Genomic DNA, 14,059 nt, shown 5'->3' with positions numbered 1-14,059 from the left:
CTGGTATGATAGGTGTTATGACTGGAGACAGAGAACTTAAAAGCCTCTGTCAGCCAGCCAACCCAGCACTTTATCTTCATGCCTGAGGGGTAGGCACGGGCACGGTCCTTCTTTGCCTGCTTCAGTCATACCTCCTTTTTCCTCATGACAAGGCGAAGGGGGTGCCCTGAAAACACCAACCTGCTGAGGGGAAGAAGCAGCTCTGCAGCACACGACCAATCCAGGGATGCCCTGCTCCCAAGTACTGCTAAGGCTGAGTAGGACGAATCAGGCCCCAGCCACAGGGCAGGAGCTCTCCAAGCAGGAGAAGGACAGTGATGGGAAGCATCAAGACCATGTCCCAGTTCCCTGCTCAGCTCATACTGATGGGCCACTGGGGCAAGCTTGTCTTGTGCCTGAGCCATCGTATCACACCAGGTCTCTCCTTCCTTCTCAGGATTGCAGCATGGCCGGAGCAGCTGAGCTATAGGGCCGATAGAGTCGGGCTGTTCTGATGACCTTTCCCCCGGGACTCAGGGGCCGGGGCAGCAGGTAGGGAAGGGGAGTTGTGTGTAACCACGTGACGGTGCAGTCACCAGACCTGGCTGTACAAGGTCCGTTCTCAACTCCTCCCTCTCAACTTCCCAGGCACTGTCAGCACACTCCACTTCATACGCCCTTGGCCTCTGCTCCTGCCTGGAGTTCTGCAAGCCTCTTCCTATTCCCTTAGCAGGAAGGTAAGAGGGGTTCCCCGGCAAAGGCCTGAAATGATGCTGACCTTCCTCCCAGACGCCCCTGACAGGATGAGGAAGGTTGCAACCCCTCACTCCACCATCCCCTGGGACATGGCCTGCTCTCCTGCACCATCCAACTCTACACTGCTCCTACTAAACAGGTGGGGAGGGAGGTTGGGATCACTATGCTGCTTTATCCACATGGGGGAGAAGATCTCTGTGGCTATTTGCCCAAGAGTACCCCTGCACTAGGGAGGGTGGAGAGAGGGTGGCTGGAGGGGAACAACCCAGTTTCAGATGGCCCAGGTAATAGGAAGCTAAACTGCACCAGCTTCATCCTCAGTGAAAGAAGGTGAATTACCAGGCATCTGCCCCCATTTAACCCAGTGTAAGAGTGTACCACTGGACAGTAGCCACCAGGCAGCTGATGTGTGGTGAATCCTCACCCCATTTCAGTCAGTCCCGACGCCGCTCTGACCATTGGGGCATCTTTGATGTAGCAATAACTTTCCTCCATTCTTCCTGGTCTTTTGCAATCCCTGTACAGCCCATTTAACCCATGGTAAATTGTGTCCCTACGTGCCTGGGGCATGTTGCATGACGGATACGCCTCCTGAGTCTGGAAGGTGTTCAGAAGACAAAGCAGCGTCCCAAGCCTTTCACCAACAACACCTTCCCTACAGAGACGAGCAAGGGGATGTGCTGCCCCTCCAGCCCATGATCTCAGGGGCAAGTGAAGGAAGAGCGAGATCAGGAAAGCAAGCTCGTCCTACCCTCCTGCCCCTCTGTGAAGGTGCTGGGCTGTGACTCCTATGTTGAGGAAGTCCCTGGCCATTTGACTTGTCTATCTATAGCCTCTCCTTCTGCGGTGTGGAGGCAGAGCCATGCTAGGGTCTTACTATGGGTCCTGAGGCAGGCATTCAAGGTCTACTCTGTACTCATGCCAGAGGCTGCCTCCAGTCAACCCAGCTGTGCATGGGCACCTGCTCATTCAGGTTGGGTGGGCAAAGGCAGGCGAGTCTGATACTGGCCAAAGCCCCGCCTTGTGTCCCTGTGGATACAGGATTGGAGGTGTCTCCACTGCACCAGCGCCATGGGCTGCAGGGTGTGTGGGGCCCTCTGATATCAGAGCAGTCTCCCAGCCATTTCAGAAATGAATGGGCAAAGGAGTGAACGTGGCAGGGTGAACTGGCTGGTGAAGTCACTGGGCACTTCTACATGAGACATTTACTGCAGAGTACACTAATTAACTCCACAGTAAATGTCTCAGCATCTACATGTGCAGGGCTCTTAGGCTGGAGTAAAATATTGAACTCCACAGCACAGTAGTACTTGTATTTACTAGTACTACCCTGCTGTGGATTTTAATATTTTACTCCAGCCTAATAATGTGCACCAATGCATTTTACTCTGCAGCAACACACATGTAGACCCTGACTTGACTGGCTGGGGCATGAGGGTGCTTCAGTGCAGGGAATGCCTGCTGGCTAGTTGCACACTGAAGCACCTTGTGCCCCAGCCAGCCCCTCTGCAGCATGTTGAGCTCAGTCAGAGCAGCACTGGGCTGGCAGGCTGACCTCCCAGGCCCCCTACCAGTCAGAGCTGCTCCAGTGTGCTGCAGTCCCAAGTGCACATGTAAATGTGGCACCCAGAAGCAATAAACTCCAGAGCTATAAGCACCAAAGTTTATTGTGTTGCACTAATATGCACATGTGGACCCACCCACTGATGCCCACCTGCAACAGCCAGCCTGCACAGAGTGACACCGAGCTAGATGCCCTGGCTCTTGAGACAGGCTGGGGTGATTGACCCAGAGACCCCAGCCTGGCCCCACAGAGAGAATGACAGGGACACCCAGCATGGAAACCCAGGAGAGGGCAATGTCATGGATTGCAGGCACACAGCCAGAACTACGGTTCCCAGCATGCTGCAGGGGAAAGGGGAAGGAAGGCAGGCGGAAGCTGGGGTTTTGCCGCGAAAAAGGAACAGGAAAGAGAGAGGGAACAGGAGCAGTGACAGCTGCAGCTGGGGAGTTATGTGGCAGAGACCCAGGATCCGTGGTGGGGCTGACTTGGCAGGGCTCCAGTGGGCAGCCTGAGTGTGCAGAGGGGCTGACTCTGTGAGCCTCTGGGGCAGCACTCAGGCTTAGCCCCTGGGTGCCCAGTAACCTGGTGCACCAAGGACTAGAGACTGGTTTGAGGCCCCCCTGGAGTTGAGGGAGAGCTCAAGCGTTCCTCAGTGTAAATATTCCATGGTTAGTGTTGCTTTCTGGTTACTTGCTATCTGTTGCTGATAGTTTCTCCTGGGCGGCTGCCTGTTGCCTGTTATGTTTACGCCAAGTGCATGTGCCTTCGTGCTTACTCGCCTGTTACATATATCTTACATGCATGTGCCCTAATATACTCACCCATGTGTTCCTAACCTCCTAAGCCTGTTAGCATGTGACCCAAACCCCCCAGTTACCTTATATCAATTTGTAAGGAACCTCTGCTGGCACCTGTGCAGTTGCTTGGGTTTGGTATAGCAAAGCAAAGAGGCAGCTTACAGGTAACCCTCAGTGGCCGCGTCTACACATGCAGTTAATGCACATGAATAAACTGGAGCTTGTTGCTCTGGAGTTTATTGTTCCTGGGCACTCCATTTGAATACGTGCCTGGGAGCAATTAACTCACAACGAGCTCTGCATTTTATTCATGCGCAGCATGTGGAGCCGGGCCAGCTGGTAGGGAGCTCAGGGGGTCGGTGGGCCAGTTCGAAGCTACACCGACCAGCCTCAATGTGCTGTGAAGGGACTGGCTGGGGCATGGGGGTGCTTCAATGTGGGGTTAGCCAGCAGGCAGCCCACACGCTGAAGCACCCTCATGCCCCATCCAGCTCCATCTGCATCTACATGTGCACTGCTGCACATGAAAAAGGCTCCGCAGCAAGGTAGTACTTGTATTGACAAGTAGTAACCAGCTGCAGAGTGTATTATTTTCCTTCAGCCTAATAGGGGTGCATGTATAGACTCTGAGATGTTTACTGTGGAGCTAATTAGTCCATTTCACAGTAACCAACTTGTGTAGACGTGCCCAGTGTGAAACTTTAAACACTCTTCAGGCTGGAGGAGCTGCCGTTGCAGACATGCTAAAAAAGGGGCTCCATCCCACTAGGGAGTGCCATGAAGAGGCCTCATATGGGCCGGCCCCCAAGCCGCAGCCACCTGTATCGTAGGCACAAGGGCGGCAGCAGTCCTACCTCTCATGGTGCAGTAAGAGCAGCCAAGGACATCCCCAGTAGGGAGGTGCCACGTGCTCCTCCGCCCATACCCCCAGAGAGCCCTGCACCTCTATGGGCTCCCACCTAAGCTTGGTCCCCTGCTTCTCTTCCCCCCAGCCGTAGGCATGGCTGCCCTGCAGCGCCTTCAGCCCGTGAGGCGTGTAGCTGTGAGTGGAGGCACCCACGGCAATGAGATGTCAGGCATTTACCTGGTCAAGCACTGGCTACGGGAGCCCTCAGCACTGCAGCGGGACAGCTTCTCAGCCACACCCTTCCTGACCAACCCACTTGCCATCGAGCGGTGCGTGCGCTACGTGGGGAGGGACCTGAACCGCACCTTCACCAAGCAGTTCCTCAAGTAAGTGAGCGCAGTGCAAAGCTCTGCATGGGGATGGCGGAGCTATCCCAGCAAGCATCACTGCAGGGTTACCTGGGCCCTGGGGATGGAGGGAGATATCCCAGCATGCTACCAGGAATATGAGAATGAGTGAGCTATCCCAGCATGCACCACCCTGCAGTGCTGCTGGGGGAGCATGAGAATAAGTGAGCTATCCCAGCATGCACTGCTCTGCAGGACTACCTGGGACATAACATAAACTATTCCAGAATGTGTCAAACTGAGGCAGTTCTAAGGGGCTTGGGGAAGCTCTCCCCAAACCTGTAATGCTCCCCAAAATTGATGGAAACTCCCAAAACCCCTCCATGAAATGGGGCCTCTGAGCCCCTGATGGGTGCGCTGTCATGCTCCTGCCCCCAGGAGATTCCTCACTGACATCCCACCAGGCAAGGGGGTCCCCAGGCTCATGTGTGGCCTTGATCCACCCTGTCCCCATGTCCCAGCTCCAAGGCAGCACGGGACGAACCCTATGAAGTGCAGCGCGCCCGCGAGATCAACCACCTCTATGGCCCCAAGGGCTCAGCCGAGGCCTTTGACTTCCTGTTTGAGCTGCACAACACCACAGCCAATGTGGGGGCTTGCCTGATCGCCAGTGCCCAGGACAACCTGCTGCCCATGCACATGTGCCACTTCATCCAGGTAGGCCCAGCCCTCCCAGGGCCCCCAGGGCAGGCCAAGACTTCCTCTCCTAACAGCTGATGTCTTTGTCTCTCCTGTCCCCAGACCCACTGCACACCAGGACATTACCCCATCCTCCTGTACAATCTGCCAGACCAGGAGACCTACTCCATCAGTTCAGTGGCCAAGCATGGGCTAGGTAGGGTGCAGCTCCACCGGGGGATGGGCAGGACCTGTCTAGCCCTGTAAGGGCATTTGGGGGGGCTGGGGAGCAGGGCCTGGGAACCAGACCCCTCCCAAATACACACCATCACCTCAGCCTCCTATGCCCTGCATCTCCCAAGAAACTCCCCAAGCACCCAACCACTGAAATCTTAGGTCACCAGTTATCCAACTCCCAACCCCTGCCCAGCCCACCACGTGCCAGCACCCAAGCCCCCCTTCCCCAGCCCCCAAATTCTACCTCTTCTCACCTCACATGCCCCCTATGCCCAGCTCCCTTGTTTTTACCCATGATTCCAAGATCTCATCTCTGCTGCACCCATTCACCCACCCTCCCCCTTGCCATCTATGCACCCAGCCAGCCCACCCATTCCCCCTCCCCCTGCAGCCTCTGCCCCAAAATGACAGAGGCCTGGGCTGCCCAGGAGATATTTGCATGGGGCACAGTGCCATGTGGGAAAGGGGGCTAGCATTGTCCCCTAGCAGCTGTGCCATCGCAGCTCACAGATCTGATCTGTGGGCTTGGCACATGGCTCTGGAGGCTGTGGCCTGGGCTTGGGCTTCAGGCCCCACCTGGCCTTCACATGTATTACCTCTCTGCTGCTGGGGTGCACCAGGGAGGGGATATCGGGGTCCCCTGAGGGCTGCCAGCTCTGCTCTGTCTTGGGAAGGAAGCTGGCAAATGATGCTGCAGGCATGCCACAATCCCTGCATCTTCCCTACAGCATTTGAGCTGGGGCCACAGCCCCAGGGAGTGCTGAGAGCTGACCTGTTCACTCAGATGGGAGCCCTCATGGCCTGTGCCCTGGATTTCATCGACCTCTTTAACAAAGGTGAGCAGTTGCATCATGTCCCTTTTCATGGCAGGTCCAAGTGAGCAGATGCTATCCTGCTCCACAGCCAGCCAGCAGGAGGCAGGGTGCAGTATCCAGCTATGCCTCCCTTGGCCGCAGTTCCCATGTGTGCCATGACCTATCCCATCATGCCATCTGTGAGATATCCCACCACGCACTGCTTTTCTGTGGTTCCCATGGGTGCCATCAATGATCCCACCATGCCTTGCTTTGGAGTGGTTTCCCTGCATGGAGCAAGGCCTTCCCCTATGTCCGTCCTATGGGAGAGCACTCTCCAGGCCAGCTAGCAGGGCCTGGCAGGAGCAGCTGGTGATTAAGGAAGCCTCCATGAGATTTGACCCCTCTGTCCCTTGCCCCAGGTACGACCTTCCCTGCCTTTGAGATGGAAGCCTACAGGTTCATCGGGAGTGTGGATTATCCCCGCCACCCTGATGGGGAGCTCTGTGCCGCAGTGCACTCCAAGCTGCAGGTAGGAACAGCGTGAGGAAGGTGGGGTATCTCTGCCCTGCACAGCCCTTCTCTGGTGGAGGGAGGGTCCTGGCTGCCCGACCAACAAGAGACAGATAGCAGAGCCAGAGTGTGGCTGTGTGGGCCTGGTTCTGCCTGGGCAGAGCAGGATGAGGCTGCTTGAAGCCACCTCGGTGTTCCCAGGTATTGGCTTCAGCCCCTTGAGTTGTGCTTGCCTTGGCCTCTAGGAGGCAAGCAAAAGCCAGCTGCTAGGCACAGCCCTGACAGCCCCACCTGCATCAGCATCTGTGCTGGGTGCTGGGTCTTACACCTGGGATATAACAGGCAGGGGGCCCACAGCACAGGGAGGAGCCTGGTTACACATCCAAGCAGCAGAAAGAGGCCATAGAGTGAGTGGGAACCAACCCAGCTCTGCCCTCAGCGGTGCCAGCGTAATGCCAGAGTTAGCTAGCATCATGGGAGAGCAAGAGTCAGCAGCCTTCATGCAGACATGGGGACACATCTCCCTTGAGCACAGGGCCCTGGTGCTTCTGGGTCTGCAGTTTTGGTTCCATAGCTGGGCAGCCAAGGCAACTGCGGGATGCTGCTGTGGCAGCCAGAATCATTTTTAGGGGGGGTCCCTCATCTCAGGTCCATGCCTTTCCTCAATCCTGGCTGCACCATCTGTCACGTGTCTGCTCTTAAGGAGTTCACAAGGGGTGCCAGCTGCTCCCCGCTGGAGTGCTGTGGGGTGTGAAGAGCTGGGTGTCAGAGGCAGCTCTGGTTATGCCAGTCCTAGCCTCTCCCTGCCTGTCCTTCCTTCAGGACAAGGATTTCCTCCCCCTGAGGCCCGGGGATCCCATCTTCCAGACCTTCAGTGGGGAGGAGATCCTGTACCAGGGCCATACCACCATCTACCCCGTCTTCATCAACGAGGCAGCCTACTACGAGAAGAAGATTGCCTTCAACAAGACAGAGAAGTGCAGCCTCTCCATCCCCGCCCTGCAGAGGGAGTGAGGAGAGGGGCAGAGGGGATGGCAGAGCAGAGGGGAATAAACAGAGATGGGCTGGACTGGACTTGTTGTGCCTGCCAGAGGCATGACCAGGAGGGCCTGGGCCAGGTTGGAGTTGCAGGGAAGAGGCAGGCAGCTCTGGGACTCAGTGTGCCAGAGTCTGACCCACCACAAGGACTGAATCCTCTTCCCATCCATGCACCCAGCACAGCCCAGCTCCTGCCATAAGACCTCCCGTCTTGTCCCAAGATGTCTAATCCAACTCTGTCTTTGGCATGGCCTGGTTTTCTGGGCTAAGTGGCAGAGTTCAGTGTATCTGGGACCAGACATGGAGCAACTGGGCTGGGACCAGGGAATGGCTGGCACTGAGCTGTCCCAGTCCAAGCCCTGAGTTTACTGCCCCTGTAGCCATCAGAGAAGGTGGCACAGGCTGGCATGCCCAAGGGATGCCCTTGCAAAGGGCACTATCCTGCCACTGCAGGATGTCCTGGCTCTTCCCCTTGGGGTACAGGAAAAGCCCCAGTCCCAGAAATGGATGGGTAAGCCTGTAATGAGAAACAGCCACTAGGGGGTGGCAGAGACCCATGCAGCATTGACTTGGGGGCCCCGGGGCAGCTCATGCTCACTGTGCTGCAGCCCCTGGACTCCATTGGTGCCAGTCACCCCTAGAGGGCAAGGCCCATGCTGCCATCCCCTCCCCTGTCCCCAAGCCAGGCAGCGACCTGCTCTGGGACCACATCAGAGTGGGCAGGGGGAGGATAGGTTCTCCCAAGTTGAATCAAAGTGAGAGTGCTGGCAGCTGGCATGGGCACCTTCTGCTTCAGAGGAAGGCCTGAGAGCCCCAGGGCAGGAGACAAAGATGCTCCTCCCCACGCCACGTCTGAGCTGGTCCCCAACATCGAGAGGGGTGGAGGCCTGAAGTTGGGAGGTTTCTGTCTCTTCCTGGCCTGGGCTCACTGGGGCTGTGATCTCAGATGTGCCTCCAGGGAGCCAGGTTGGCTGCGGGGCAGGGGCACTGTCGGGGGCTACCTGACCCCAGAACAGTCCTGTGGTGCCAGGTGATGTAGGGCTAAGTCTCTCCCTATCCCTGCACTGAGGATAGGAAGGGGGCAGCAGCAGCTGGCACAGCGCCATGCTTACAGGACAACACCCCCCCCCCAGGTCTGTGGGTAGTGTTTGGAGCTCCTGTAAGTGTCTCTGCATGGAGCTGCTATGGCACGGTGTGTGTGCCCCCTGCTCACTCGCTGTGTTCGACCTCCTGACTGAGAAGCAGTAGAGCTGCATCTGCTCTGCATCATAGCCTGCTCACCACAGCACGCCCAGGAATATACCCTGCACTGCTCCTGCTCCTGCTCCTGCTCCTGCTCCTGCTCCTGCTCCTGCTCCCAGCTACATCAGTGCCGCCTGGGAGGCAGCGCGGTGGGGTTTCCAGAGAAGGTGTTTCCCTTATTATAGAGGCAGGAAGATAGTGGTGGAAAGTCCCATTCCCGCTTTCTCTTTCCTGGGAGACTCCCTTTTAGAAACTAAACATATTTCTTTCACCAATGTTCCTCCCTCCCATGCCAAGAGGCCTGGGGCTCCCCCTGCCCTCCTAATGGCAGCATCACACAGGCCCATGGGCAGATGCAAATGGTGTGGTGCAACATTCCATATAACACAACATTCCTTTTTCTCCTGGTAAAAAGAAACTAGAAACTTCACTAATATGCTAGGGGCCTAGGGCTGTATTATGCAGCTTAAGATCAAAACAAAAATAAATATAACTTTATTGAAATATGTGCTAATTTGCTAGGTTATGTATTAAGTTTAGAAAACCGAACAAACTAGAAAAGAGATATTGTTATATTAGTCCTGTAGTCATTATAGTTAAACCTATATCTCATATTCAGATTCCTAAAACAAAATGTAGCCTTCTTGAGGATCTTGACAGTGCATCCCACACTCCACTGTCAATCATTTCTGCACCTGAGTTAATGTTCACCTGAGTTAAGGTTATTATCACACCAGAGTTAAAAATTTTAACTAGAATTGAAAACAGCCTGCAGGGCTGTGAAACAGAAGAACAATAGTACCAGGAATGGCTAACAGACAGCAAAGCTGCAGAAGAAAAGCTACCTTGATTAATGGAACATCTAGACCATTAAAATGAGAAATGGCTCATTAGCACCTGAGATTAGCAAGAATCAGGTACATAATAATGCGCCATAAGGTCGTCTCCCTTAGCACTGTTTGAACAGAAATGCTACTGCCATTCCAGGCACTTGGCCTGAAACAGGAATCAAAGTGGGGGCCAGGGAGGGGAGACATCATTATATATTGTACCCCCCCCCCCCCCGCGGATCTGCCCTTTCCTGGGTCTGGATACATTCATGTGTAAGCCATGTCATTGATACACTGACACTGATCCTGGAGTGAGCTGGTCAAATAGTAAGCTGGACAGTCCCTTTGTTCAGGGACCTCAGCCACCATGCCTATACCTGAGCCCCAGCTTGGGCCCAGAAGGGCCTCTAACCAGCACTGTTCCTAGACTCCAGGCAAACTTTTAGTATCCACCCCGGACCCCAGATAATGATAATAATTATTATTATTTTCACCATTTTCAGGCCCCCTTTCTGTCCAGGCCCTGGGCAGCCACCCGGTTTGCCCATGCCCGTGTCTAGGTGTCTAAATTAGCACCAGCACAGCTTGTGTCCCCATCAGCAAAACCTGCTGCTGGGCACCCTGCAAAAAACTAACCTAGGAGGCAGCAAGCAACAGCACCACCTAGTGGGTCAGTATGGTGCTGTAGGGATCCCATTTCATCCCAGAGCCCAACTACAATTTTCCAGACTTCTGCAGAAAGAACAGTGCAGCCAAACACAAAATGTCAAGCTGGTTCCTAACTCATGTGGAAGACAGCTTTCTCTTCCAGAAAGTGGAGGATGCAACTAGGGGATCCTCCATCTTGAATCTTGACCTGACCAACAGGAGAGAACTGGTGGAGGATGTGAAAGTGATGGGTAATTATTTGGGAGGAATTCCAGATAGAATTCCAGATCCTGATACAGGGAAAGCATGAGGTCAGCAAAATTGGGATGCTGATTTCAAAAAGGTGGATTTTGTCTGCCTCAGATTGCTAATAGGCATGGTGTCATCAGAGGATAGACTGAAGGATAAAGGTGCTCAGGAGGGCTTGGGAGCTTCTAAAGGGTACAGTACTGGAAGCCCAACAACAAACTGTCCTGGCAGTGAAAGCACAAGAAGAATGGCAAGAGACCAACATGGCTGCACAAGGAGCTTCTAGGATGCCTCATATACAAAAGGAAAGCATGCAGGCAATGGAAGAAGGGACAGGTCACTAGGACACATACCAGAAAATAGCAAGAACATACAGGGACAAAATTCATAGTTTCATAGTTTTCATAGACATTAGGGCTGGAAGGGATCTTGGAAGATCATTAAGTCCAGCCTCCCCACCCCAGGGGCAGGAAGTCAGTGAGGGTCAAAGGTTCCCAGCAAGATAAGCATCCAAACGTTTCTTGAGTGAGTCCAAAGTAGGTGCTTGCACCACCTCTGGAGGGAGTCTATTCCAGGCCTTGGGGGCTCAGACAGTAAAGAAGTTTTTCCTTATGTCCAACCTAAAACAGTCTTGCAGGAGCTTGTGACCGTTGGTTCTTGTCATCCTTTGGGGTACTCTGGTGAACAGGTGTTCCCCCAGATCCTGATGCACACCCCTTATATATTTATAGGCAGCCACCAGGTCCCCCCTGAGCCTGCGCTTTTCCAGGCTGAAGAGTCCCATGGCTCTCAGCCTCTCATCATAAGGCCTATTTTCTTGCCCTCTGATCATGCGCATGGCTCTCCTCCGGACTCTCTCAAAATTTTCCACGTCCTTTTTAAATTGTGGAGCCCAGAATTGGATGCAGTACTCCAGCTGCAGCCTCTCCAAGGCCGAGCACAGTGGGAGGATGACATCCTGAGATTTGCTTGAGAAGCATCTATGGATGCAAGCCAGAGTTTTGTTTGCTTTACCAGCTGCAACATCACATTGGTGGCTCATGTTCATCTTGTGGTCTATCATGACCCCCAAGTCCCTTTTGGCTGTGGTGCTAGCGAGCGTAGCACTGCTGAGCCTATAAGCGTGGTACAGGGGTTTTTTTCCTGAGGTGGAGTACCTTGCATTTTTCTGTATTGAATGTCTTCAAGTTTTTATCCGCCCACTTTCTAAGCCTGTCAAGGTCAGCCTGGATCACCAGCCTATCCTCAAATTTGAGGATATCAGGAAGGCAAAGATAAAGAATGAACTGTACCTGGCAAGGGAAGTTAAGGGTAAACAGAAGAGATTTCTATAAGTATGCTGGCCAGAAAAGAAGGACCAACAAAGCTGTGGGTCCTCTGTTAACAAGCCAGGGGGAATTCCTAACTGAAGATACAAAGACTCAGAGCTACACAACAGCTACTTTGCTTCAGACTTTGCAATAAATTTAACATGCCAAACACCTAATAGAGATTACCTGGATAAAGAAGAGGGCAAACAGAGGGAGGAGATAACAAAAGAGATGGCGAGAGATCTTTTATTGGGTCTGAATGAATTCAAGTCAGCAGGGTTGCATAGGATGGTTTGGATAGGGAAGATCCTGCCTCAGGGTTGGACTAGATGATCTCTGGAGGTCTCTTCCGGCCCAACTTCTCTATGACTGTATGTGCTACATTAATTTCTGTGGACTAAGGTGAAGAAACTGCAAACCAGGAACTGGATGGTATTTGTGCTCCTAACTCACTTTGGCCACTAGCAGCAAAGCTGAGAAGGGAACTAACCCTCTGCTTCAATCAATGTTTTAATTACAAGACAGCCCTTCCCCTGCAACGTTGCCAAGCTGGGTTTAATGGTTTAGAATCACCTGTCTACTTTATAGGAGAACAGAATATCCCTGAGAAGCCTATAAAAAGTCAGGGACTCCTTCCCTTATGCTAGGATGGGACACTGCACACACAGCAACGTTTACAAAGGAAAGCATTCCTTTCCCATGAGAATCTAAGTTCCAGGGAATCTGGTTTCTTTTCCAAGCTTATGTGCTCCTGTTCCTGAAGGGCCTGGGGAGGACCCAGCAGAAAATGGGCTTTTGCAGTGTGTGGTAATTGTTCTGAGCCTTTGGTGCAAACTGGGCTGAGGTGCTGAACACATCAGGAAAGAGCTGTTATCTAAAACCAGGAGCTAAGGTCAGCCGTTACTAACCACCCACCTAACACCCCTGCCTCATCCAGGGCTTGAGAAGGAAGGGTTTCAGGGTGGGGGTTTCAGGTGGCAGCAGCTATGCCAGAGACTCACTCAGGGACCTTGGGCAAGGCATTTCACCACTTGGAGATTTGCCTCCTTGTTTGCAACGTCCAGATAGTGGTACAGTTTTTGCTGGTTTTGCCTAGTTAGACTGTAAATGCTTTAAGGGGCTGCTTCTCAGCGTGCATCTGTGCAATGCCCAGAACAACAGTCCCCAACCTCATTCAGTCCCCAAGCATGGGTCTGCACTCCTGTGTAAGAAACTCCCTATCCCCCAGGGCCCCTAGTGTAACCACAGAGCCCTAGGCCTGGCCCTAGTGAGACTTCTGTAGTTGCAGACTCCATTAGCCAAAGAGCCAGGAGGCAGGGACAGGAGCTGTATGGGAATGTGTTCCTTGCATGGGCCTGAGGTGCTGCTCTTGGTTGGTGCTATGGCCAATGGGGTATGGGCATGGGTAGCAGAGTGGGAAAATGCTGCCATCCACTGCCTCCACATCCCTGCAATGGATCTCCATGTTCTTGGGCACATCTCTTTCCTCATGGGAAGCATTTCCTTTAACTGCATCTTCCTGTCCAGCTGAACAACACCCACTGACCTGATGACTCCTCTGAAAGCTCCCAAACCTGGACAAGCTCTGAGGTGCAGGACTTCTGAGTGGATGTTCAAGTCACCTTGCTCCTGCCCTGAGATGGCTCCTGCCACTGTCCAGCCCCCACAGCCTCTGGTAAACTCTGGCCCTGTCCACATACAACTGATTGATCTGATACTGCAACCCTTCACCCCCTTAGAGTGGTGTGTCCTGTATGGCTGAGAGGGGATGGAGATGTAGAATAGACCAAGGCTGAACAGGCCATCAGGGGCAGTGCTTGTACTCAAACTTAGGCTCTCCAGGGACCAGATCACCTAGCAGGGACAAAGAGGCAGTAGGGGTGCAGACCTTCCCTCAGGCAGAATACCATGGAGAGCACTGCTGTCATTCCCCCCACCCCCTTTCCCCCACCATGAAGACTGGCTTCATCTTCCCAGCCTGGCTCTTTGCAGCATGCACCAAGGCACTCCCTGCCAGGCTGTGCAGGGCCTCTCCTTCCCTCTCAGCACCTCAGCCAGGGCTGATTTTCAGCCTCCTTTTCCTCTTATGACAGTTCGTTCCAAGTCACTCTGAGTCCTGCCCCAGCCCCTGCCCCTGCCCCTGCCCCTGCCCCTGCCCCTGCCGCAGCCCCTGCCCCTGCCAGCGAGAAGAGCTTACAGAGAGTGAAGGGGAACTTTCTTCTGATGCTGA

The 14,059-nt window shown here is 53.9% G+C and overlaps 1 protein-coding gene across 2 annotated transcripts; it reads left to right on the top strand.

Annotated features, from left to right (window-relative positions):
- Positions 1 to 622: 622 nt before the first annotated feature.
- Positions 623 to 7,581, top strand: ACY3 (aminoacylase 3). 2 transcript variants are annotated; one of them, XM_090032204.1, is made up of 7 exons: positions 623 to 716; positions 4,089 to 4,329; positions 4,812 to 5,007; positions 5,092 to 5,185; positions 5,934 to 6,041; positions 6,422 to 6,531; positions 7,335 to 7,581. In XM_090032204.1, the coding sequence occupies exons 2-7, from the start codon at positions 4,097 to 4,099 to the stop codon at positions 7,524 to 7,526; spliced, it is 933 nt and encodes a 310-aa protein (XP_089888330.1). In that variant the 5' UTR covers positions 623 to 716; positions 4,089 to 4,096; the 3' UTR covers positions 7,527 to 7,581. The 2 variants fall into 2 exon arrangements, with proteins under 2 accessions (XP_089888330.1, XP_089888329.1); XM_090032203.1 differs by lacking the exon at positions 623 to 716 and adding an exon at positions 2,719 to 2,967.
- The last annotated feature ends 6,478 nt before the right edge of the window (positions 7,582 to 14,059 follow it).

This window comes from Crocodylus siamensis, chromosome 2 (assembly GCF_052110815.1).
Source record: "Crocodylus siamensis isolate JL-2025a chromosome 2, ASM5211081v1, whole genome shotgun sequence".
Taxonomy (NCBI): domain Eukaryota; kingdom Metazoa; phylum Chordata; order Crocodylia; family Crocodylidae; genus Crocodylus; species Crocodylus siamensis.
The sequence above is the reverse complement of the archived record's forward strand: the minus strand, read 5'-3'. Positions and strand labels throughout refer to the sequence as shown.